Source organism: Diospyros lotus, unplaced genomic scaffold (assembly GCF_014633365.1).
Source record: "Diospyros lotus cultivar Yz01 unplaced genomic scaffold, ASM1463336v1 superscaf1, whole genome shotgun sequence".
Lineage (NCBI taxonomy): Eukaryota > Viridiplantae > Streptophyta > Magnoliopsida > Ericales > Ebenaceae > Diospyros > Diospyros lotus.
In genome coordinates this window covers 3,466,639-3,491,682 of record NW_026267104.1, presented here as the reverse complement: position 1 = coordinate 3,491,682, position 25,044 = coordinate 3,466,639, and the positions used below count along the sequence as shown (strand labels likewise).

The following is a 25,044-nucleotide window of genomic DNA, read 5'->3' as shown; positions in this document are numbered from 1 at the left end:
AATTACTAGGTTTTTTCTCACAAATTAATCCCCACCCGAGATCTAACCAGCGAATTACTAGGTTTTTTCTCACAAATTAATCCCCATCCAAGATCTAACCCAAAATCAATCTAAGAGAATGATGGCAAGTCATTCGACAAGCCCATGAGCAATTTTAGCCTCTTCTTCATCATTTTCATCACCAATCCATCATTAACCTTTTGGTTCTTTTTATTGCTGCACGTGATTGTCGCTAGCGTGGCCTTACTATAGTATTATTGTCTGCTCTTGCTGTCATAGAACTCCAAATTGGAAAACTTACAAAACTTTCGGAGCTTGGGTTTCGGCGAACAAAAAGTTGGAGATCAACGTAAACAAGGCAGTTTAAGAAAGATCGTGGACAGGCTTTGATTTCAATATTGCCAAAGACTAAAAGAAGTGGTTGAAAAATGCCAGAAGCTAGAGAAAAAGAGAGAGTTGAGAAGATGTCGTTAGAAAAAGAGTAAGAGAGTTAGGGATGTATGTGCTAAAAGGACACTTACTAGCAAGTGCTCTTGCAATATTGCTTACTGATTAGACAAAAATATGTTTAATAATTTTACTTTATTTGAATAAAGGTGTCTAATGAAATATTTTAAAAATTCAGATCGTCACGCAGCTTTTTTGATAAAGTACATGAATATTTTTATGTTTTGTGCCTATTGATATTAAGCAAACTTATTAACAAGAGACAATTTTAAGTAAATGATACTTATACTATCTTAATCACTTTTTATTATTAATCACTCTATTTTTTGCTTTCATTGATATTAGAGTTATTTTTATTTAAAGTTGAATTATTAAGATTTTAAAAAAAATTGAAATAACTCTAATAAAATTAATTAATTACACTCAAAATGCGTTCTCCACATTCTAAAAATTAAATCTAATATTATTTAACTTTATATTGGTAGAGACTAATTAATGTAATTTCTAATTTGCAATTTACTCAAAAAGAGAGCCAATAGCAAGAAAAGAACAAAAACCCTATTAAAAAAATAAGTAAATAATAATTAATATTTTAATAATAACAAGAATTAAAAGATAAACCAAACGGCCGCCAAATGTGGTGATTGCTTGCTTGTGTTTCCAAAGTTAAATACAACAACGGGCTGCTGCCCTCACACACGTGTCGCGCACCAGGCACGTGACAAGGCGGTTGGGCCGCTGTAACGTCAACGGGTCCGGGTCCTTGACAAACAGCCTCCGCCTCCCCCATAAATCAAACAAAGGGTGACGGTTCGACAGTGACTGTAGCAGCAACGGCCGCCACGTAACATTGCGGTGTCCCGGTGCGCGCCAAAAGCACCAAACCGGGGGCCGAGGCAAAGTTTCGTGGCCAGGTGAACAAGGAAATACGGTGGACCAATGAGTGGGCGACACGCTTGCAGGGGGTGTGTCACCGAGCGTCACCAAGGCGTAGTGACTGACAGGGTGGTTGTCACTGTTGTCAAATGTCAATCCCAGGTGCAGTGAACAACAGGCCTCCAAAGCCTAAACCTTTTTTTTGAGGTATAGGATTCGGATGGGTTGGAAGGGTACGGACACCTGCCTGTCACCCCGACAAAATCACAACACAAGCTTGCTTTTTTTTTTTTTTTTTTTAATAATTAAGTTTCAAACTTCACCCCTCTAATCTTCAAATCAGATGGTCTTTTCCCCCTATTCGACTATAGAGTAAAGTTGGACGTGATCACGGTCAATATATATATACAAAATAGAATAATTAGTTGGCACCTTCATATAAAATAAATGTTATTATAAAAATTTGATCTTTAATATTTTTTTGAAATTTAACATACTTTACTGTTACGTTACGTCGACGAGTGCCACAAGCTATATTACTCAAAAGCATAGAATTTATATATAGTTAATGTATATTATCTGTTGAAATTTTCAACGAGCGATCTTAATTAGTATTAAAAATTATTTTTTATTCATATTATTGGTTTCCTATTAACAAATGGTATCAGATATTTAATTATCAATCACCTAGTAGATAAAAGATATGTCAAGCATAATAAAGTTTAATTTTAAAAAGTTCGATAGGAAGATCATTTTTGGCTTGTGACAAATATAAGTCAAAGATATCTTGATCTAATATGGGTTACACAGATATTGAAAGGCAAACCAACTCCTGATGAGTTTGAAAAATTTAGTAAAGTGATCTGGTAGAAGCACAAACAATCTAGTCATGTGAAAAGGGATTGTCACGCTGATAGAGCAAGTTTGACAAAGAGTTCCAAAGATTGTGACACTAGAAGTTCATTTTTTAATTTTGTGAGAAATGAAGATGTCTTCTAAAAAAATAGATACATCCTCGTGACATGGCGCTAGACCACCAAAGTTGTCATGAAAGAGGATGTGATACTTTTAGCGGGTTCACAAGTTTATGCAGTTCAAAAATTGCTGGTAAATATTTTAAAAATCGACGCTAAATCAGTAATTTTGCTGCAGTTGCTGAAAATATTTAATTTCTTTTCCACCATTAACATCTTTTCCACCACACCTTGCATCACCGCCAAGCCAGTGCTATGCCGCAAAAATTAAATAAAATTAAAATTTTAATTTCTCACAAGCGTGGACGGCCAGCTAGCGCCCGCGCATGCCGAACTTTGTGCACCATGTGACAATGCTGGAAATTAAATCTCCAGCCTTCCCCTTTCTTGGTTTCGATCCCAGGATCTCCTTTATGTGTGTGCGCGCACGAAATCATCCGATCTGACAAGTCTCCTAAATATATATTTGTGCATATAAATTATATATTAATCCAACCATTATTTTTCAGAATTATATTTTATATTTTTTTATATAAATTAAAAAAATATTAATTAATTTATGATTTTTTAAAAGAATAAAGCAATAAATTAATTGAATTAAAATAATAAATTAATTGATTAAAAAATAAAAAAAGATTTTATATTTTTTTAAAATTATTAAAATTTTATATATTAAATTTTTGTTAAATTTCTTTTCTTTTTATTTGTTTTAAATTAAATATTTTAATTAATTTTGTGATTAATTTTAATTAAATTTTAAATTTCTTTTAAGATTTTATATTTCTTTTTATTAATTTAATTTTTAATTATTTTCTTAAGTAAAATTCAAATTTTTAATGAATTTGGCGGCAATTTTTTCAAACCGCCACAAATATTAATTTAATTTTAATTTTAAATTATTTAATTATTTTTTAATTTAGTAGCAATTTCTCAAAAATCGCTCTAAATTCAATTTTTTAGTCAATTTTGCAACGATTTTGAAAAATCGCTGCAAATGTATTTTAATTTTAGTTATTTAATTATTTTTGAATTTAGTGGCAATTTTTGAAAAATTGCCACTAAATTCGATTTTATTTTTTACTTATTTAATTATTTTCTAAGTTTAGTGACAATGTTTTGAAAATTGTCGCAAAAAATCATTTTTTTTATAGTAAGTCCACCGATACAGTGATCTACTAGAAATGCAACCTAACTCTTGAAGACTCTGAAAAATCTAGTAAAATGATCTGCTAGAAGTGCAAACAATCTAATCATGTGAAAAAGAATTGTCACACTGATAAAACAAGTTTGGCAAAGGGTTCCAAAGATTGTGACAGTAGAAGTTCATTTTTTAATTTTGTGAGAAATAAAGATGTCCACTAAAAAGATGGATATATTCTCATGGTATGCTGCTAAACCACCAAAGTTGTCATTTGGTTGTCATGAAAGAGGATGTGATACTTCTAGCAAGTCCACAAGTTTGCACACTAACATTGGTTTGGCGATGATGCAAGGTGTGTGGTGGAAAAGATATCGATGGTTGAAGAGCTTCGAAGAAAGCCAACATGAGGGTTGCACCATAGTTTTTTAGCAAGGTCCTTTTCGACATTGTGCCGTGAAAATCTTAGAGCTATATGTGGTTGTGGTTGTACCTTTTATGGTAGGGTACAGTGATCTTGGTGATTGAGATCATAGTGATTATTGGTAATAGTTAGTCATGGTTGTTCTCGAAGAATTGGTGAATGTTTTTTAGGAATTCTTGCTGAGGTGGTGGTTTGTTGAGATTTTTAGCGAAAAATTATAATTAATCTTGAAAATTATTTCTTATTCTTAATATTGGTTTTCTGTTTAGTGTGTAATCCTATTTACTAGTCAGTTGTTAATTATTGTTAGGTAATGAAACATTAACCTTGATGAACAAGGAAATTAATCTATAAATAAGATGTTTAACTTGCTATTCAAGGGATGTAAATCACTTATGAGATATAAGAATTATGTGTAATTGGGACTTGAGTTTAAAGAGAGAATATTAAGTTTTATAATTATAAACGTTATTACATAGTAATATTTTTTCTCTGTCGTCTTGACAGTAGTGATTTTTTTCTCTTAGGATTTTTCATATAAAACTCTTGTGTTTGACTGTGATTGGATCTTTTGTTTTTCATCTTATTCTTCAACACTATATTAGGCAAGTCGTGAATAAGATATATATAGATAGATAGATACATACATAATAATCTGTCTTTGAGATAATATATAATATGTTTTTATTAAGAGAGCGTTTGTTAAAAAGAGCAAAATAAGAGGCATCAAAATAAGGTTCGAATGCATTCCGGATCAAGATATGAAATGATCAAGATAAGGCTGAAAAGCATTCCAAGATTTTTATCAAACTGTTTTGTTAAATTTTTTAAAATGTACTAAAGGACACAAATGTCTTTTTTTTTTTTTTCTTATTTATAAAGACCAAGATATGCTTATCTTGAAGGGGGAGAGATAAGCATATCTTGAAAGTCTAAGATAAGGGGTCATTAATGATTTTTTCAAGAATTTTTAGATAAACTTAACAAACATATGTTGGAAAAGGTAAAAGTTCGGGATGCATCTTATATCCATATCTTGATTAACAAACCCCCCCTAATTAGGTAACGATGATATGAGCAAAACACAAGCAGGGTGTCCCCCATTAATTAATGGCATCTTTGGCTTTCTGATTTGTTAATTAATTGTTTACGATGAGTTGCTGTGCTGCTGGTGGGTAAGGGGGTAGAAATATGCTGATCAGCAGCCAGCACTGAGTAATTAAGAATTTAAGATACTAATCTTGAAGGTACATTGACTTTGTGATCACTGTGTTATTATAAAGCGAGCAAACCCTAAGTTTGAAAATTTTGTAAATTGAGCCAAGTGTTACCTGTCATCATGATGTTAGGTAACTCTGTGGGGGTGGAGGCAGCTAATTAATTAATTAAAATTTCTTCTGAGTTTCATTATCTGCCAAAGACAATACCCACATGTTATCATAAGTTTTAGTTCATTTGGGAGGGGCCGGCAGTTTAATGAATTCCAAGTCTCAGTTCATAATTATCCTCTTGAGGTTTAACAGTTTCTCCTCAACATTAATTCTTTATCTTAATTACATCAATAATCCTATTAATTATTAGCCCATTTTACTCTTAAATTTGAGATGATCTTAATTATAACGAATCACTAACTAAACCCATAAAAAATAAACAAAGACGTCTACTCATGGCCAAGGAAACTCAAAACATACATACTTTATATATAACACGTCATCTCTCTTGCCACATACATATGAACCAGGCCATCACCTTATTATAGCTGCCCCCTAAAAGTCTCTTTTACAATGCAAATCGATCTCTTGAACTTTACCCTACAAATTTCGAATAAACCCTAATTTACGAACTAATTTGGAAGCACATGAAACAAATTACCTGACGGGATTCCTTAATCATATCTTAATCTGACGCATGCAAAAACTTAATTAGTTGTTTCCAACCAAATACATTCTGCAGCCCCTTGTGATTAATGGGCAGTTGGGTCAATGGAGTGCGTTAATTAATTAATGGGTGTTTAAAAAGATTGAAGCAGATCATTATACGTACGTGGTATATATGCTGCGTTGCCTTGCCGCCACGACGTACGATTAGTGGCAAGAGAGACGTAATCTCAAAGAGCTTGCTTATAAAATTTAGCTTAATTTGCTTGAACACTCAAGCTAATCCAGGCGGGTTGACTCTCCTACTTTATGGCTTAATTTATTTATCCTTAAACTAATGCAAAATGTACGACGTTTGAGTAATTCTATATATATGTTGTTGTTTTTTGATTGGAAACATGCCGGGGAAGTTTTGGACAGACATTTAGTTCTTTGAGAGAGTAATTAATTAATTTAAGAATTAATTAGATAAGATCTCGTCAATGACGTGGGTTAATTAAATAACCTTAATTAGTAGCAAATGAAAGAACATACATACATATATATATATATATATATAACTAGAAGTTGAAGTTAATAGCAGAGAATTATATGCATATGATAGGATAGGATAGCCAGACAGATGCTAGAGGCTTTGCCCTTGTCCCATGGGAAAGCCAGAAAAAGACCACCCTTGCTCTATCCTGTCCTATTCTTTGGTTTCTGTTTTGGTGATTGCTAAGGAAGAAGAAGACCTGGGTTCTCTGGCATCTTGGTTTTGTATCTTCTGGGCCTTGCAATTGTCATTTGTTGTTAGTGTTAAGATTTGTCATTCAAAATGTATTAATATTGTCATTTATATTTCTGTCTTATATATGTTTAAATTTTATGGGCATTTGCATGTCATTTTATATTATGTAAAATGGGCCAATTTTATTGTGAGAGATATACGGAAGCTGGGTTAAGCCGTTACCCAATAAGCCCAAGCCCAAGTCTGTTGTTCTTTTATGTTAATTCTAGCCGTATCTCTTGGCCCATGTATATAAAGCAATGATTTGGAAAAATTAGATAGAAATTCCTAATTGGGCAAGAATAACGCTCACGGAGCGAGAGAGATCGGACCGAGGAGGAGCAAGAAATCAAAGAAGAATAAGGCGAGGTATTGTGTTTGAATATTTGAAAATCGCCTGAGGCGTGTGAGATTTGTATTGAGAAGCTAGAGTACTGTATTTGTTGTTTTTGTTCATCCTTTGAATGATCTTGTACTCTTGTGTTTTCATTTTTGTTTACAATACTGCAAGTGTTTGATTCTTATGGGTTCGGTTGTAATCTTACTATTGAAATCACCAAAATCTATAGTGGATTGACTAAGCGGAGTCTCTATCTTGACTAGGATTCTTTCGAATCCAAACACGTGTATGCGGTGTACTCTTTTTGTGTGTGCACGCGTTGTGATGTTGTGAATGTTCTTTATTTTTTGTTTCAACTTGTCGATCTTGGTATTACTTTTGGTCTTGATCGTGTGACTGTATAATTACTTTACAGGTAACATCAACAGTTACGTAGATATTGTGTTTAGGGTAGGCATTTATTTACTCTTTAGGGTATTTATTTATTTACGTGTTAACTAATTAAGGTTCTCTCCAATCATTTCTTTCTCCACCTGCTACTTCATACTTCAATAAATAAAAACTAATTCATATAACCCCTTAACATACGATAACTTTGTGCTCTCTCTCTCTCTCTCTCTCTATCTATCTCACTATCAACAACCCCAAATGCTCCCTCCCAAGTAATGCCTACCCTTATGACCAGTGTCCGCTGTCTTCTTGGTTAGCTCCGAAGGTTGTTCTATATTTCTTTTTTATGTTTATTCTAGCCAAAAATCAAAAAGAACAACTATAATGAACTAATGTTACAGCTAGCTAGCCGATGGGAAACAACTCGATGATGCTTAAGAACAGTTGGGAACAACAAGCAATTATGAAAGAAAACCCCCGACAGTTAGACAAAAATTTGCTTAAAAACAGCCAGAATATCTAAACCAGGAGGTAGGCTTGCTAGATGGCATTAATTTGTGGTCAAATGTAGACCATGCAAAAGAAGAAGCAATGATGATCAATACTTTTGATGCACTAGTACTATTGCTAGTGCTCTACTTATCTTTCAGAATTAATATATCCGCAGAAGACAAATATTTCAATAATTGAAAGTGTCAAAAGACAAAAGGGCTTCTCCAAAAAGCAACTGCATGCATGGAACTGTTCATATATATTCATATATACGTACATATACATATATATTGCAAATAAACTAGCTAGCTACAAATATTGGAAATCTAGCCAGCTAGGTAGCAAAGATGATGATGATGATGAGCAGCCAAGTGCAAGTAATGACAAAGGAAGCAGATGTAGTAGTTGGTGCCTGATCATCATCAATGAGTGCTCAATCTTGCCCCATGAAAAGATGGTACGTATATGTATATGTGTTTGTATGTATATATAATGCATCACAGATATGTGCTCAATTTGCTGGTATGATGCAAGGGCCAAAGGGTCCCTATATATTCATCTATGGATCTTGGTTAGTGGCAGCCCATGCCCTTAGTCTGGACCATAAACGCACTTTGAAAGAAGAAGAATCATAAAGATGGATAAAGTTAATAGCTAGCTATAGAGAAGGCAAATATTAATGTAGAATTCCAAGTACAAATGGCAAGTGGTGCCCCACTGCTCTGTAGTGCTTTCCAAATGGCAAAAATCCAGAAGAAAGAGATAGGATTTGAGAACTGTGCTTATACTGTACAAGAATCCAGAAACCCAGAAATGAAGGTTGATGATCCGGATCCGGGTCCCATGCGCTGGACACATTTCAATGGCCTAAGGTTACGCAAATGAATCAAACTCTTGTTGGGACAATTAATGGGCCATGGGGGATTACACAGCTTCGAATTATTGAATTATTGCATGTGACATGACTTTAACTATCACATCACATCTCTTTGTGCTTGGCTCCAAGCTCACTAGTTTTCCATCATATCCAAAAATGAGAATTTTATAGAATTTCAGCACTGATTTTAGAGCCACGTCTTGTATTTTTTATCAGACCTTAGAGATAAACGATGTATTTTACCCTAAATTATATATGAAGTTATAAACCTGAGATCAAAATCATTGGGAAAAATAATTTAACAGTTATGTTTTTACAACTATATGTATTAATTATTATGTGTAAAAACCTAGAAAAATAACATTTTTTAAAGATAATGTTGATGTAATCATCTATTATATCATAAATATCAATGATTGAGTATGACTAAGAATTCTAGATTTGGATGGATGGCTCAAGTGGCAGGTTCATAATGAACTAATAAAGGGGTTTTGCTAAAACAACAATCCTATTGAACTTCTTATGTCACGATATGAATCAAATAACAAATATTCATTTTTAAGTAGTCTACGAGCTACTGCTCAATCAATTAGTTATGAAATATTATTAATTCTATGCATATTATCAATATCTCTATGTGTGATTCGTTGAAGTATAAACCTTCTTTTATTTCCTTTTTTTCTAAGAAAGAAGTGAAATGAATTTCATATATATATATATATATTTTATTCATCATTTAAGTTGATGAACTAAACCAGATAGTTATATGAATGAAAGAAAACGGCTTATAAATTCGTAGTAAAAAGATTGAGTCTCATTTTCTATGTACAAGAGTTAAGTGAAAAGGAAACATAACCAGTTTCTATTGTTTACCCCAATCTTGATTGATTAGGCATCATGGCTTGAAGCGGGTTTAAAAAACCAAAGTTTATGTGCAAATGGTGGTAGATTGTGAGCAGTTGGATTGTCCAGACATTCATTTCATTGGGTATGTAAAAACAAAATTTCTAGTTGGATTTATGATGAAGATGAGATTGTTGTCGATTCGAGCTCTCGAATCACATTAATCTCAGAGAGAATAATAAAGATGAGATTGTTGTCTTATTTTTAGATCATTGGGTTCGCAACAACAAAAAAAGGAGGCCAAAAAAATTGAACATTGTGATTACACAATCTTGTTGGGATGATTTTTTTTTTTTTTCAATTTTGTTTCAACTTCGTAATTAAGGGTTATTTTTGTCTTTTTATTTCATTATAGAGTTGGGATTTGGAACTATTTAAGCCATTTTCTTGTATTATTGAGATGGGTGGATTATTATTAGAGTTTTTCATATAATTGAGAAAGAATTTTCTCAAATTCTTGTGTTGAATTCATGTCTTTATGCTTCCAATATTTGTGCCAATTTATACTATTTATTATTAGTATTATAAGTCATATCATTATAGAAATTAAGTTAAAGGACATTCATGCTTTGGTGCTGTAAGTTGAAGGGTATTCATCATTATTTACGCTTTAATATCCTTCTATTCAATCCATTATTATTACTCTTTCAATTAAGAAAATTTATTTCATATTACTTCCATAATTCCATCTCATACTATCCTTTTCAATCTTTCAAAAACAAAGCCCTAAGAAACTAAAAAGAGTTTAATGGGCCGAGTCAATTAACAAACAATTGTTTGGGCCTTCATAACTCAGAACCCTAGAAATTAAAATGGATTGGGCCACCGCAGCCCATTACTCAGAGTTGAGGGCTAGCTTCAAAGATGGTGCTAATTTTTAATCTTTGATATGGACTAGTTTTAGTTAGGGTGTGCACGGTGTGATTTAGCCGGTCTGAACCATTTTCAGCAAGCCAGATCGTTGGTGCGATTTTCCGATCAAACCAGACCGGTCTGGTTTGGGTGCGGCCAAACCGCACCACATTTTCGGTTTGGTTTGGTGCGCTTTACCGCGATTTGAAAATAACTATTGACAACATATAATATATTATAAAATATTACATAAAATAATTATATATTTTTATAAACTATTATAATTTGTTGGTAATTATAATGTTATATATTATTATAAACTTGTTATATATTTTTATAAAAATATAGGGTGATTTTTATAATAATAGGGGTTGTAGGGGCTCTTGGGGTGATTTTTATAATAATATATTTTTTATTTTATTTTTTTATATTTTCTTGGGCGGTTCGGTTAACTATACAAACCGCAAACCGTGCGGTTTGTACAACCACCAAACCGTTTTGGATCGCCAAAAAAAAAAAAAAAAAATCGATCGGTTCAGTTTGATTTGGTTTGGTTTGTTCGATTTTCGTAGTGTACCGATTTTTTTGAACACCCCTAAGTGTTAGTGTAAAAGATGCTATTGTTAACTAAAATCCACTTCATTAAATAATACAATTTTATGTATTACTAATATAATATATTAATACTATAACTATTGTACAAGTGTCATGTGGATGATTTGGGAGAATATAAAAGTATTTTTTATTTTTTAAAAGACTTATAAGACAATTGCATTATCATTTATTGTTCGTATCACTTAATATTTTGGGGTTGTCAGTTTGCTCCCGCATCATACTTCTCTAGAACGGTCCTTCCCTATAACGGTAGCTTGGGATGTGAGTATGTTAGTGCACTCTAAATAATCCTTAGAGTTTCTCCTACTATGCCAATTCTCTTTATTGCTCGTCTTTGAGTGTTGGGATTTTCGTTATTTTCTTAATTGTCGTTTGCCTCTTTGTAAGAGAGTTGATTTATATTTGTTGTAATTCGATTATAAAGTTGATCCCATTATTTGAATGTGTTTTTTTATTTATTTTTTTGATAAAGTATAAATATGTATTTTGTACCCATCAAAAGAACTTGAAAAAAAAAAAAAGAGAGTGAGAAAGTGATCGATACACACAGAGGAGCATCAAAGTATATGAGAGGAGTCCAATTTAATTGTATTGTTTAATAATAATATGAGTATGAATTCTCCCCACCCTGCACTCTTACTATTAAATATAAATATAGTTAATAAGTAGTAACTAAATATCCACTCATTTGTAGGTAATTGTCAATCTATCCTCTCAACTGTAAAACCCCAAATATAGTTAATAACCTTAATCTTCATCTTCTTCTTTCTTCTAACTCCCAAAACACCCTTTAAACTCTTATCTTAGTTTACGCCTTTTTATGAAAAATGTGTACATAATGGATGACTAAAATGATGATCGAAAAATATTAAAATGATAAAAATATCATCACCTACAATTGCTTTCCATGGGCGCCTCATCTCTCCTCTCTCTCCCCTTCCCATGGGCGCCTTAACCAACCGCCAACAATCGTCACCTTGTGTCAACCGTCGCACTGTCATTGCCTCATTCATTGTCAATAGTCACTGTAAGAAAATAATGAGTGATTAAAGCATTTTCTATCCCTCCGTGTTAAATTATAATTTCAATGTTCTATCGTCACGTTTCAAAAAAGTACAAAATATAATTTATCCACCACTATTTTGTCTATAAACCATTAAATTTTTGCTTTTTTATTAGCTTAAGTCAACATCATTGTGCATTTCTAGGTCTTCTCCGTATATCAAGCTATAGATTTTTTTATTTTGGATTTTGTTGCTTGATATGAACATATGTCATTGGACGGTCTGAGTCACAATGAGTTCGATTTTGAATTCTTGGGCAACACCATCGGTGAACCTTACCTAGTTCAGACCAATATTTATGTCAATGGCGTCGAAAAGAGATAACAGAGATGATCGGACCTCATTCGATGGAGACTTACTCTCATGAAGTCTGATCAGACTTTCTCCATAGATGAAGTTCGATCGAACTTCATCCCCATGGAAACTTACTCTCCCGATAAAGTTCTTTGATCCACGGTCGAGAAGCAAGCAAAAATGTCAACAACAGTGGCGAGTGGGGATAACGGTAGATACAACTACTAGTTGTGGTCAACGGGTAAGGGTGACGATTGTGTGAGCTAAGGTACGGGTGGGGGCGATGGCGGTGTGAGCTCGAGTGTTGGTGGGGGCGGTAATGGCGGCGCAAGGGCAATAATGATAATGAGTTTGTCGAGATTGAAGGTACCGTGAAAATGATTTAAGAGATATATTTTTATTATTTTATCATGATTGCATAAATCTCTATATACATGCAGCATTGTCCTTTATTTTAAACCTAAGTACTAAAAAGTTGTCCTTCGCAATATGTGACAAGGAGTTTGATTAGCCAATAACATTTTTGAGAATTTTAAAATGATTAGAAAATTCACAATTCACAGTCCACGATTTAAGACGTGGCATTTTGGGACAAGTATTCCACAATCATTGTGAGTCATACAGTAACGTGGCATCTCCTCCAAACGCCACGTACCCACAATATATATATATATATTATATTAGTTGCATCCAGGTTCGGTGGTCACAAATCTGCATAAGAGAAAACGACACCAAAATCTTCGGAAGCCATCGCCTTGTGAACTTCAAAGTCTAAAGTAGCATTATCCCCCCTAAGAGAAGGGCCAACTGGCAAGCTAATCCAAACAAGCCAAACCCCCCACCTACCTAATGACACCTAATATTTCTCAGTCCAACACTCACCAAAAAAAAAAAAATCCAGCTCTCGGGAGTTTGTCTTTGTGGTAAGAGATTATTATAATGAATGAATGGGTAGATACACAATTTTACGTACTCGATGTATTATGTAACTTCTGAACTATTTGATGTATTTAAACGATGAATTTTACCCAATTCCCCGTGAAAGAGGTAAGAGAGTGAATTATTGTTATGCATGATAATAGTAATAATAATATTAATGATAATGATGATGATGAAGCCAAACAAAGCAGACCCCCTCTACCGACAGGCCCCTCTTGACTTCCTCCAAATCTCTTTCATCACTGCTCCTTCTCTCATATCTATCTATATATGTGTGTGTGCGGGTGATTGGTTTCTTTGCTAGGAAAGGGAGAGAGAAAATCGGTTTCTTTGCCAGGAAAGATAGAGAAAATGAAGAAGAATTACCTGGCCATGAAGACGGGGCCAACTTCATCGGAGTTGATCACATCTGATCTGCATGATCTTGGCCGCACAACAAAGAGGCTGGCCAATGATGCCATGAACCTCACTTTGGGCTCCGGTTTGGCCACTACTTTGCTCCAGTGGGTCGCTTCAGTTTCGGCAATGTAAGCTTCAACTATTTCATCTCTCTCTCTCAGAACATCCCTTTCTTCATCATGTTTTGATCTTTCCCTTTGTTTTAGAGCATATATAGGAAATTCACTGTATCTGAGCATTTTGGGCTTTGAAAAGTTTGTTTGTTGTGATCTCTAGGAAGCCCTTTAGGGAAACAAACAAAGTCATAGTCGACAATTAATATAGTCGACCCTACAAAATGATATGTTATTGTTATTATTACTGTTTGCAGTTATTTGTTGGTGTTGGATCGAACAAACTGGAAGACCAACATTCTCACAAGCCTTTTGGTGCCTTACATCTTCCTCAGCCTGCCTTCATTGCTGTTCAACTTGCTCAGGTGAAGAAGCTTAATTCTGCTTCATTCACTCTATTAACTTCCTACGATCTCTTTCTTTCCAAAGTTTTATTTACTTAGTTTCTCATAATACAGGGGAGAAATCGGAAAATGGATCGCTTTTGTTTCGGTCGTGCTCCGCCTCTTCTTCCCGAAACAATTTCCAGGTTCAGTTTTTAGTTCAGTAGTGTTATTCAATCCCTCACGTTTGCATTCGTTTTGTTAGCATTACCTAATACCGGACCCGATAGTCACACACACCTCACCTTTTGTTTGCAGATTGGCTGGACATGCCGGGGGCTTTGATTCTGCTCTTAGTGACAGCTCCCAGCCTGTTTGCTGATACGGTGAAGGATAGCTGGATTGGCCTAGGAATATGCCTCGGCATCGGCTGTTACCTGCTGCAGGAACACATCCGAGCCTCCGGCGGGTTCAGGAACTCATTCACCAAGAGCAATGGCATCTCCAACACCATCGGCATCATCGTCCTCCTCGTCTATCCGGTCTGGGCTCTAATCTTCGCCATCCTATAGGCACCCACCATCGATCTTTCTGTAGTCTTTGCTTGCTGCTTTGTCTCCTGGTTTGCATTTCTGAATAAATCATGTTGCTTGATTGATTTACCTGTGAAGCACCCTCAGTTTGTAGTGGACATTGCGAAACTCTTGTGTTCTTCTATATGATGATGGATGATCTTTGTGTAAAGACATTAAAACATAGTAACATGGCTCTGTGTCGGTAAGAATATGCCTGTAATGAAGACTCGAATCGGCCATTGAAACAGAGCTTTCTTGCCGAGCAAGTGACTTTTATGGCATTGATAATGATATTTTAGGAACAATAGATGGTTTGGAGAACTTCAACTATATGTTTAGGAGTGAATGATATTATTAATTATTATATTATGTGCAATGGTAAACAAGGATAAGCATCTGAAGTTGCTGGGGAAAGTACATATTATCTTTTCTTGAGCCGAGATCTTATTCTTTAAATCGTTGGCTTGTCTACACGTGGTGTCGACAACCGCCCAGCTTTCATTCCTTCTTCCCCTTTGCTTCGGCGTAGAGTTGATCGACGCGATCCTGCAAGGACAGGAAGCCAAAGGGTTGTAGTTTTTTGGAGCAATGGTCACTAAATCAAAAAACAACTGAAACTATGACCGAGCTATAGAAGATAAATGTTGAAATAACAATGCTAGAAATTAGCAAAGAGGAGGGTCTTTAAGGTTGAGCCATTCAGGTCAGGAAGATGGTAAGTAAATTCAAGCAGAAACAGGAACCATGAAGTACCTTGTAGTATTTCAGTAACTGAGGCCTCTTCAGTTTGAATGTTGGAGTTATTAGATCCCTCTCCATGTCGAAAGGATTTGGCTCCAGATGAACTGCTCTTAGCATTTCAAAGCCCCTAAGCTGTTAAATCGTATTTCAGGTAAGATAAGAAAGGAGAACATAATTAAAGGCAGAATCAACAAGTAGATGGATGGGGGTGCATCGTCAACCTTGTGCTTCTGACCGGTGCTATTGAGTTCATCTTGAATAAATTTAACTGCCTTAGGGTTTTCACACAACATTTTGAAATCTCCTGTTTGGTTATTGCTCAAAGCCCATTCCTCAAGTGCCTTTCTTTCAGGAACAACCACGGCCACAAGGAAGGATTCAAAACTGTTTCCATAGACCCAAATCTGCAACCCAGTGAAAAACAATTTTTGATTTTCATGTAGAACAGGAGGCACTCAAATAGAAATAAGTAGTTTTCTTTTTTTTTTTTTTTTTTTTGCTCGGCAAAATAAGTAGTTTTCTATTTACCATCTACTGGGAGCATTTAGAAGTCTTCAAGCATTTCAACATTTTCATATCTGCCATGGCTAATCAATTAACTTACAGATGTTATAAGAGGGCAACGGGAGTATGTATTTTCAAGGTTTTCCACAGCAATGTATTCCCCTTGTGACAGTTTGAAAATATTCTTTTTCCTGTCAATGATTTTCATTGCTCCGTCAGGTTGCCATTCTCCAATGTCACCTGCAATTGAGCAAGCAGCATTTTCATCAACTCAATAGTGACCAAATCACCCTTACTCATCAGATTAGAATCTAAATTTAATTTTCCACTTATCTGCAGAAAGATACGTGCTTTAGCAAAAGAATCTATTAGATAAGCAGTGTAACTATCTACCAGTGTCCAGGAATTGAGAAAGCATTTCTGCTTCCAGTGCACTGAAGCATTTTTGTTGAATTCGTAAGGACTTATTACCTGTATGGAACCAGCCATCCACAAGGACATCATCAGTCAGATCCTGTCGTTTGTAGTAACCAGAGAACAAAATTTTTCCCCTCAGGCAGATTTCTCCACGCGGCACACTAGCAAGTCCATCATATCCAAGTTCTGGCACTGACTCAAGCCTTGCTTCGATTGCTGTGACTGGAACTCCAACAGTTCCCATCATGTGGAAGACATTGGCTATTGATGTAAAACATCCACCAGTGCTTTCAGTAAGACCTGAGATTGTTAAGATTTAGGAGTGGTCAAACAATAGGTGACTGAATTTCAGTTGAGAAAGTATATGGCATGATAAGAAAGGACTTTAAGTAAGCCAGACATAAATGATCGACAGGATGTCACCAGCAGCGTCTTTAAGATGTCCATTTGGGGAAAAATGCCAAAGGCAAAATATGCTGCTGAACGAGAAGGAAATCAGCTGGAAGGCTTACTCCAGTAAGGATGGGAGACTTACTTGAGTAAGGATGAAATTAGCTAACTAACAGGAAGGTTTACTCAAATAAGAACTAAATTAGCTGACTAATTTAAAATATCACTCGAGTAAGAATATATATGAATAAGAGAATGAGTCTGTATATTTTATAACTGGCGTGTACATCTGTTTATATGCATGTAGCCTATTCCTAGATTAGAAATCTACATAAATGACGAATCTATACAGTAATAGGAAATAACTGGAATAGGAAACTAACTAATTACTGCTAATTACAGCTATCCTATAATACAAAGGTTGACTAAGTTATATTTAGTAACAAAGAACAAATGAGACAGCTAATGATTCAGTAATGTTGACAGCCGAATCTTCCTGGTTTTCCACAGCTGCATTAGCATGTCATTTTGATATTCATTTTCAATCTAAAAAATGACCACTAAAATTTGTTTTTCAACAGTTTATTTCACTAATGGTGATGCTTAAAGTACCAAATTCTTAAATCACGATATGCACCATGAACAGTAAATTCTTCCATACCATATCCTTGAGATACGACACAACAGCATGCCACCCTCAAAAACTCCTCGACATGCGTTGGCAAAGGTGCAGCTCCAGATAACAATAAATGAACTTGTCCCCCTAATCCTTGTTTGATCTACCACAATAAAGGCATCAGTAAAGTGTAAATGGGAGTTTAGCAATTCCCACGTGGAAGAAAATTATCGCATACTTTATCAAAAATAAGTTTGTCCAATAGAGGAGCTGCTTGATCTTGTCGCAGTCCCTTCTCCAGATTCCTCAATTTGCTGTTAATAGATTCCCCATATCAGGAGTGGAATAAAGCATATAGTGGCAACACATATGAAGAAAGAATTGCTGCAGCACATACTAGTTGTATGCATACTGGAACAATGCCTTCCGCAATGCACCTCCAGACGAAATCTTATCCATTATACCTTCATGCACAAATGACATTTAACACATAATAAGTAAACAGAAATCAACGAAGTATACTATCACATCTAAGGTGCATCCATACCTGCATATATACGGTCATAAACCCTGGGAACCCCACAGAACATAGTGGGTTTCAGTTCAACAACATCCTCAATCAAATATCTAACATCCTGTCTTAGCAAGAATCACGAAAACCTAAGTTGGATATGATTCCAGATTGTAAATTGTAGAGGCCAAATTGATCTCACAAAAGAAGGCAACAACAATAACAATCATAAATGAAAAAATAGAAAAATAAATAACAATGAAAATTATTGTAATCTTACGCCTCGCCAAAATCCTATTGAAGAACCCTTGTAGATGCAATAGGTTTCAACAATCTGGTCATATACATGGGCCAAAGGCAGGAACGAGAAGTATGTATCATCTTCTGTAGCCTGTTAAGAGAAAGTAATTGTTACATTTTTAGCATTTACTCTCAACATGATTTGCTACATAAAAAGACATTTTAGCTCAACTAAGAGAAATAATATTTTAATGAGCAAAAAAAAGAGAGAAATAATATTTTCACTAAAACTGGAATTCACCTAAGTAATTTTTAGTTAAAAATAAGCATGAGCGAAATACATTGCTCCTACATAAATGTATTTCAAATTAGAGTATGACTCCCCTCAGCATGATATTAATGCTGACACTAGGGATCTGCCATTGGCCTTGAAGTTCATTGTGTTAAACTATTGAGCAATATTTCCTTCAAATTGAACTTTTAGGTAGAGAGAATTTTAAAGTCAATTTTGATTTTGAGATGGACCATATCTTAAATCATTTTCAGAGGTTCAAATCCAGTTCAAAAAAATTAGTCCTATGATAAGGAAAATCCTTTTCTCCTCCTCATAATAAGGGCATTTACAAGCTGTTGTCACTGAAAAGTTGAGCACCTTGAAACTAACTGATAGAAGTAGATTTTCCAAAGCTTCATTGGTTTCTGGACAAAAGCCATGTTGCTTATGGTGTATATGCATGAATATGCATTATGACAGTTTCACCCAATACACTAATTTAGTATGAATAGAATGAGGATATGGGGATCAAAATTCTTATGTAAAGGCAATGACTGAAATCGAAGAGGCATAAACACCTGTTGAAACAGTGTTGATGCTCAGGCAGATGAAAGATTATTTTTAAATTGGAACTTCACTTTGAGATTAAAATCATTTGAAACATACAAGATATATAATTGTTTACTTACCACTTTGTCTGTTTCTAGTAGCAGGTGATCGATGCTCAAAACTTGTGTCATGATAGCCTCATTAGTTAAAATAACACCTTTAGGTTCTCCCGTTGTTCCACTTGTATACATGATTGTGCAGAAGTTGGTTCTCTGTTTTGAAGGAAGTTCATGATCCAAGTTTCCCTGAAAAATGATAAACAGGGTCAAACCCCAAAACAAGTTGATAACTACTGAAGCACCAAAAGATCACTACTTGAGAAAAAAAGTAAAATATCGATGCAAAAGTCTCTCACCAATAAAGCAAATTCTTTCCAAGAGAAGCAAGATACACCTACGTCTTCAGCTTCCTTCTTTTGCATGCCAGATATCTCCCCAAAACTAACAATAGCTTAACAAAGGATGTGCAGATTTTAGTCTTACATTTTCAAGAAGAATGCCTGTTTAATTACTAGTACTCCTGCGGAAACCAGACTTACTTTTTAGGTGAGAATTGCACATTGGGAGGCATGCTAATATCTGCATGAAAGGTGAACGTTTAGGGATTACAGAAGAGATTACTAATACTGCTTATCTTGCCAACAAGGAATAAAAGCCTCTGTTGTTCCAAAAGAATATTAATAAAGCAAACTAGATACCTGTTAGACTCGGTGGGATTGAATTTACGTAGATAATAGAACCTAATTTGATAAAATGAAAAACAAATTTATTTTAGCAATGAAACCATACAGCGGCCAACTTGTTCTCCTGAACAAAAGCTATAGAAACTTCAGCGTGATTGATGATGAATTCCACGGCATTAGGTCCTATTGTACAAGAAGAACAACATAGCAACTCAGTTCCCACTAAAGTTGAAATGAAGCCAGTAGCTACCCTACATCCATGCTCCGAAAATTATCGCAGGAGTAAAACATACCAAGTGTGTCGTACAGTGGCACATAGGTTATGGCATGGCTGCTACATGCCTATGTCAAAATCAAACAAGTTTGTCAGACTAAATACCAAAAAAATAACCAAAATGATTAAGTAGTCTTCAATTCCATAGCTATCAATAAATAGCCTATCTAAATGATTCATCCTAAAAATACCATTGCAATATCATTCTCCAAATGAGAATATTCTTTAAAAGTTCAGGTGGAACATCATTTTCCTCGAGTGAATAATAAAATTACTCACGATTCTGGTTGAACTCTTAGAAATTGAAAGAAAAACTCAGAAAATGCAGGTGCAAGAAAGATCAAAATGGTAATGAAAGAAGAAGCCATCAAGAAGCTAGCTTCTTTCAAAGTGAAAATAAGAAAAGAAACGGCATTTATATATGTATATATATAAACACCTCCATAGATATTATCCATTCTGGGCAATTTGATCCATAGATACCACATCGGTCTCCCTGCAAGCACACAACCCAACCCAAGAAGATATAGTTCAGTTTCAAACTCTGCGTAGCCCCTTAATATGCAGAAATTGAATCTTTTCAGTTATTTCTTACTGGATTAACACCGCAGCTGCGGATTGCAGACCCAATTCGAAGAGCAGCATCATAAAGCTCCTCATATGTGAGCCACACATAGGGACCCGCCTGTCAAGGTTTTTGATTGGAAATTCAGAGATCAATCGTGTTAACTTTCGACCTACGGTTCATGGAACTTTATTGGCTTCTCTTCGATTTGAAAGTTAATTGTGGAGTTCTTGATACGGGCTTAAAACGAATATTTTCATATGCCTGGCAACCTAGACAGTGTCGATAACGCACGATGAGAGAGAGGTACCTCGGAGTCAATGATCTGACGGCGTCCAAGCACACGGTTTTTTGGGATCCTCTTAGCAGAATCACTACAAGCAAAACCAACCATTCAGAGACCAAGTTCGATGAACCCATGGGACCAAGCTGACAATGCCTTCTTCAAACCATGAAGATAATTGCACTTATAAGCAAATGGTCTATTAGTTCGATTCGTTTTTGTTCGGTTGGTTTGAGTATTGTACTAATAACACGAAGGTCGCATGTTCGAAGCCTGCACGGGCCACTAAATCTTTCATTTTATCTTCCCGGTGGTACAATTTCTTTATCTTCTATTAAAAACGAAAAACTATATATATGGGTTAAATAACATTATGATCATACAATAAAAAAAAAAGTAGCAATTGTCGCTTTTCATGTTCGAAGCCTGCACGGGCCACTAAATCTTTCATTTTATCTTCCCGGTGGTACAATTTCTTTATCTTCTATTAAAAACGAAAAACTATATATATGGGTTAAATAACATTATGATCATACAATAAAAAAAAAAGTAGCAATTGTCGCTTTTCTTCTTTGTTTTCTCAAAAAATTCTATTATTTTTTGAATAATCAAGCATATTATTTAGCCTATATATATATATATATATCCAGATGTCAATTCAATGGTACGGGCTTAAGACTTTAAGATAAACATCGACCGTCTGAATATCCACGTAATCACAACACATTCACGCTGCATCTGCATCGCGAGTGCGAAAATCTAGCATCCGCGATCAAAGAAACTTAAGAAAACACAGCATCATTTAAGCCTATTTGATGTTCACAGCATCAGCGAGACGCGCATCAATCTAAGAGATGAAATGGTTGGATGGACACAGACAGATCCAGAAATCAAGATATATACTAAGATAGAATCATTTATTAGTGATGAATGCAAGTATGCAAGCAGGAGTGTGTGTACCGGAGAAACTCCCACGGGGAGTGCAATTCAGCAGGCAGCTCCAGGAGGCCGTCCTTGGCGTAAATAGACCTGTACACAGGCCCCGCCGCCGGCTTGCCGCCGGTAGCCGGCCTCGCCTCCTCCACTTTCACGGTGTAAACCGACATTCTCCGCCTCAGATCGATCGAGAAATTAACCTACAATTCGCGATGCACCGCCTCAATCACAATGTACTTCGGTCGCTGTATGATCCGTCTTCTGAATCTCCTCCACTTGCTTTAACGCGGAGAGAGAGAGAGAGAGAGAGAGAGTTGGTTGAGCAGGCAGCAGGCAGCAGGCAGCAGCAATAAATGGAAGATGGGAAGAAAAGGCAAAATGCCTCAGCGACTTTCACAGCGGCTTTAAATGATAGCCTCCGCCTCTTCAGGTACAGATGAATGATCAGAAGATAATCCACTCCTCCTCCTCCATCACCCCAACCACAACGACGACATTCATTCCAGCTTTCTTCAACAGAAATGTATTTTTATTTATGACGTGTTTGGGAGAGATTTAATAATAATAATCAAATCAATTATAAGAGTCTAAATAGATGGAATATGAAAGTGACACAAATTTCATGAAAATAATAAATAAATAAATCACATAATAATAATAACTTACATTATTTTAAGAATTTGGCTAATGAGTGTCCTTAATTTACACTATTTTTTATGATACTGGTGCATTAATGTGTTGTACATTTATATTTATTTAATTTTATCAATTCATTTCCTATTTTATGTTATTTTCCAACTTTACTTGGGTACTTGACATGACTATTAAGGAAAATAGTGTGACTTAGTCCTCCATGTGGGTTCGAATGGGCAGAAATTGAAGCCCAGGCCCAACCCATTAATGCTTCCTTTTATAGGTGAGGCACTGTTGGTTGCAAGAACATGTAAAGATGTTGACCCTTTTCTATACTTAGTAATGCTATTCATCTTCTTTCGAATATTTAATTGATATTATATATTTATTTAAAATATATAAAAACTAAAATATGTCAGACGTCATTTCATCTTTCTCAAATGAATACTTTCATATAAACTATCATATTATGAATACTTTCATATAAACTATCATATTATTATTGTTCATCTCTACTGGAGATGAATAGCATTAGTCTTCTATACTTATGCAAGGCATATTTTGGTTGGATGTGTATTCAAGCTTTTCGTTTTTGAAACAAGTGTTATAATTTACAAAAAAGTTGCCCATTTTCAAATTTGTAATTGTTTCTAGATATTTGATTTTTATTCATATGACACTTCATATGTAATGGACATGAGACGTGACTATTGTTTAATTTGACATGAGTTTATTTCAATTGTAGGCAGCATTGGTGTATGAAATGTAAGTTACATTTTAGAGAGTTTAATTAGTAAGGAAGTGATTTTTACATTTGGTATGTTGAGACATGTTAAATTCTCAAGGATGTGACTTTTCTATAAGAATTACTTTCTCGCATTTTGTAAAAATTATTTTGTAGATCATAGTAAAGCGATATTTTTCAAATGAGGAAAAATTGAGTCAAAACATTTTAAACTTAAAATGAATTTGTCTTTGAGGGTTTAAAAATGTTATTGTCAAAATGTATATATACAAAAGAGTATTCATCTTAGGTGGCAATTCTCTAGGAGACTTGTAAAATAGAAAATAGCTAAGGGCATAAGATCTCTCTCACATAAGTTCTTTAATACTTAAGTCAGTTTCGATCAAAAAATAAAAAATATTTAGATAAATTGTGTAAGAGTTCTGCGTACTTCAATCAAAATGATAACTTCCTATTTATAAGATTAAGATTCACATGTGAAAGAGTATCCTCGTTTTTTAAGATTGTTTCTTTTTTATCTTTAAGTAAAAATTTTGAAATTGAGTTAGATGCATTTTTAACCGGCCATTATTAAGACTATTTTTAGGACCCAAAAAGGGCTTCGAGAATGGTCTTTTGGGGGTACTTAGGACCAAGAGAGACCCTTAAGAAGATCTCTCTCGAGAAAGTCTTTCCAACCTCCATATCTTTAATCTTATGATGCGTTTGATAGAGTTGAAAAATGAGGATGAAATTCTAATTCTCACCCCAATATCTAGGAATTTCAATTCCTTGATTTCAAAAAAAATATTCATTTTTTGAACTAAAATAGAATTCGAATTTCATGAAATTGAAAAGTTATTTTATAGAATTTTCTAAAATTTAGATAAAAAATAAAATACACCCTCATTTTTCATGTCTATCAAACGCACCCATACTTCTTTTGAGCCGGTTTTAAGTTTGGGCAAATTTTTAAAACACATCTCTTCACTTTTCTCTGCTTCACATCAAAGAATCACAAACAAAATTGTTACATAAATTTACTGAAAATGACATTTTCAAGAACTTAATTGGTGACAATTCACCTAAAGCGACTCCTGCGGTGGCATGGGATGATGGCAATTAATGGAACGACGAATATTGGAGCATCCTTTTATACTAATTTATCAACGCATGTGGATATGGGAAATGCAATTTTCACAAATAAATTTGAATATTTATAAATTGACCTAAATAAATTTATAAATTATTATAAATTTATGTATACCATATCAGATTATTTGTCAAATTTATTTACAAATATAACATTTCCTTGGGATATTTTTTCCATATTAATTAGTTCATCTAGAGAAACTCTGGGCTGCTGTTTAATTTGATGGTAGCCCGAGCCAATTCCAAGTCTTTCTAAGTATAAGAAAAGGATTAATTAAGAGAACAATTAATTAATTAATTAATTAATTGGATAGTGTCTCCTCCTGAGTCAAACTCTCAATTAAAGTTTTAATAATGTTAAAATTAAAAACTAATTTTAAAAGCACGTCTCATTAAATAGCAGGAAGAAGAAGTAGTTGTTGTTGTTGACTGGACAAATGGAAACGAGTGGACTCGAAGATAGAGACAATTCAAAGCAGCATTTAAATTACATAATAATAATAATAATAATAATAATCTAAAAATAAAATAAATGACCTTTTCATAACTCCCCAAGCAAATACTAGGGGATATTCATTATTTTTTATCTTCTTGCTATTGGTATTAGTGAGCTGTCACCAACCATGCAATTAATGCCATCCCCCCGTCCCCCCCCCCCCAAAACAATATATTAATTAATTAATTTATTTATTATATAGTAATTGATCATGCTTCCTAACTATGTTATTTGGAAATTTTAAAATTAAATTAAAACAACTAAACGTTATCTAAAAATAATATATATTTATTTATTATTCATTAGGCTAAAAAAA

General features: G+C 34.4%; 2 protein-coding genes across 2 annotated transcripts; one reads left to right on the top strand and one right to left on the bottom strand.

Moving 5' to 3' along the window:
- Positions 1-13,486: 13,486 nt before the first annotated feature.
- On the top strand, positions 13,487-14,928 carry LOC127793030 (cold-regulated 413 plasma membrane protein 1). Its single transcript, XM_052323778.1, has 4 exons — positions 13,487-13,798; positions 14,041-14,148; positions 14,242-14,312; positions 14,425-14,928. Exons 1-4 carry the CDS (start codon positions 13,623-13,625, stop codon positions 14,676-14,678), a joined length of 609 nt encoding a protein of 202 aa, XP_052179738.1. The 5' UTR covers positions 13,487-13,622; the 3' UTR covers positions 14,679-14,928.
- An 85-nt stretch (positions 14,929-15,013) lies between these two features.
- LOC127793029 (probable CoA ligase CCL6) lies at positions 15,014-22,102 on the bottom strand. The gene is made up of 19 exons (XM_052323777.1): positions 21,748-22,102; positions 20,815-20,878; positions 20,535-20,624; positions 20,379-20,435; positions 19,959-20,007; positions 19,772-19,848; positions 19,522-19,561; positions 19,339-19,433; positions 19,064-19,228; positions 18,141-18,251; positions 17,897-17,984; positions 17,747-17,813; positions 17,588-17,663; positions 17,395-17,512; positions 16,398-16,643; positions 16,027-16,166; positions 15,644-15,826; positions 15,435-15,554; positions 15,014-15,227 (listed from the first exon to the last, which is right to left on the bottom strand). The coding sequence occupies exons 1-19, from the start codon at positions 21,891-21,893 to the stop codon at positions 15,180-15,182; spliced, it is 1,980 nt and encodes a 659-aa protein (XP_052179737.1). The 5' UTR covers positions 21,894-22,102; the 3' UTR covers positions 15,014-15,179.
- Positions 22,103-25,044: the final 2,942 nt, after the last annotated feature.

Bases quoted from the DNA above. Each gene is read 5' to 3' on its own strand.
- LOC127793029 (XM_052323777.1), bottom strand. From the start codon at position 21,893: ATGTCGGTTTACACCGTGAAAGTGGAGGAGGCGAGGCCGGCTACCGGC. The intron at 19,849-19,958 runs GTATGTTTTACT...CTTGTACAATAG, and splicing joins GCCACTGTACGACACACTTG to GACCTAATGCCGTGGAATTC. The intron at 15,228-15,434 runs GTACTTCATGGT...CTGTCCTTGCAG, and splicing joins AGTTACTGAAATACTACAAG to GATCGCGTCGATCAACTCTA.
- LOC127793030 (XM_052323778.1), top strand. From the start codon at position 13,623: ATGAAGAAGAATTACCTGGCCATGAAGACGGGGCCAACTTCATCGGAG. The intron at 13,799-14,040 runs GTAAGCTTCAAC...TACTGTTTGCAG, and splicing joins GTCGCTTCAGTTTCGGCAAT to TTATTTGTTGGTGTTGGATC. The intron at 14,313-14,424 runs GTTCAGTTTTTA...TTTTGTTTGCAG, and splicing joins CTTCCCGAAACAATTTCCAG to ATTGGCTGGACATGCCGGGG.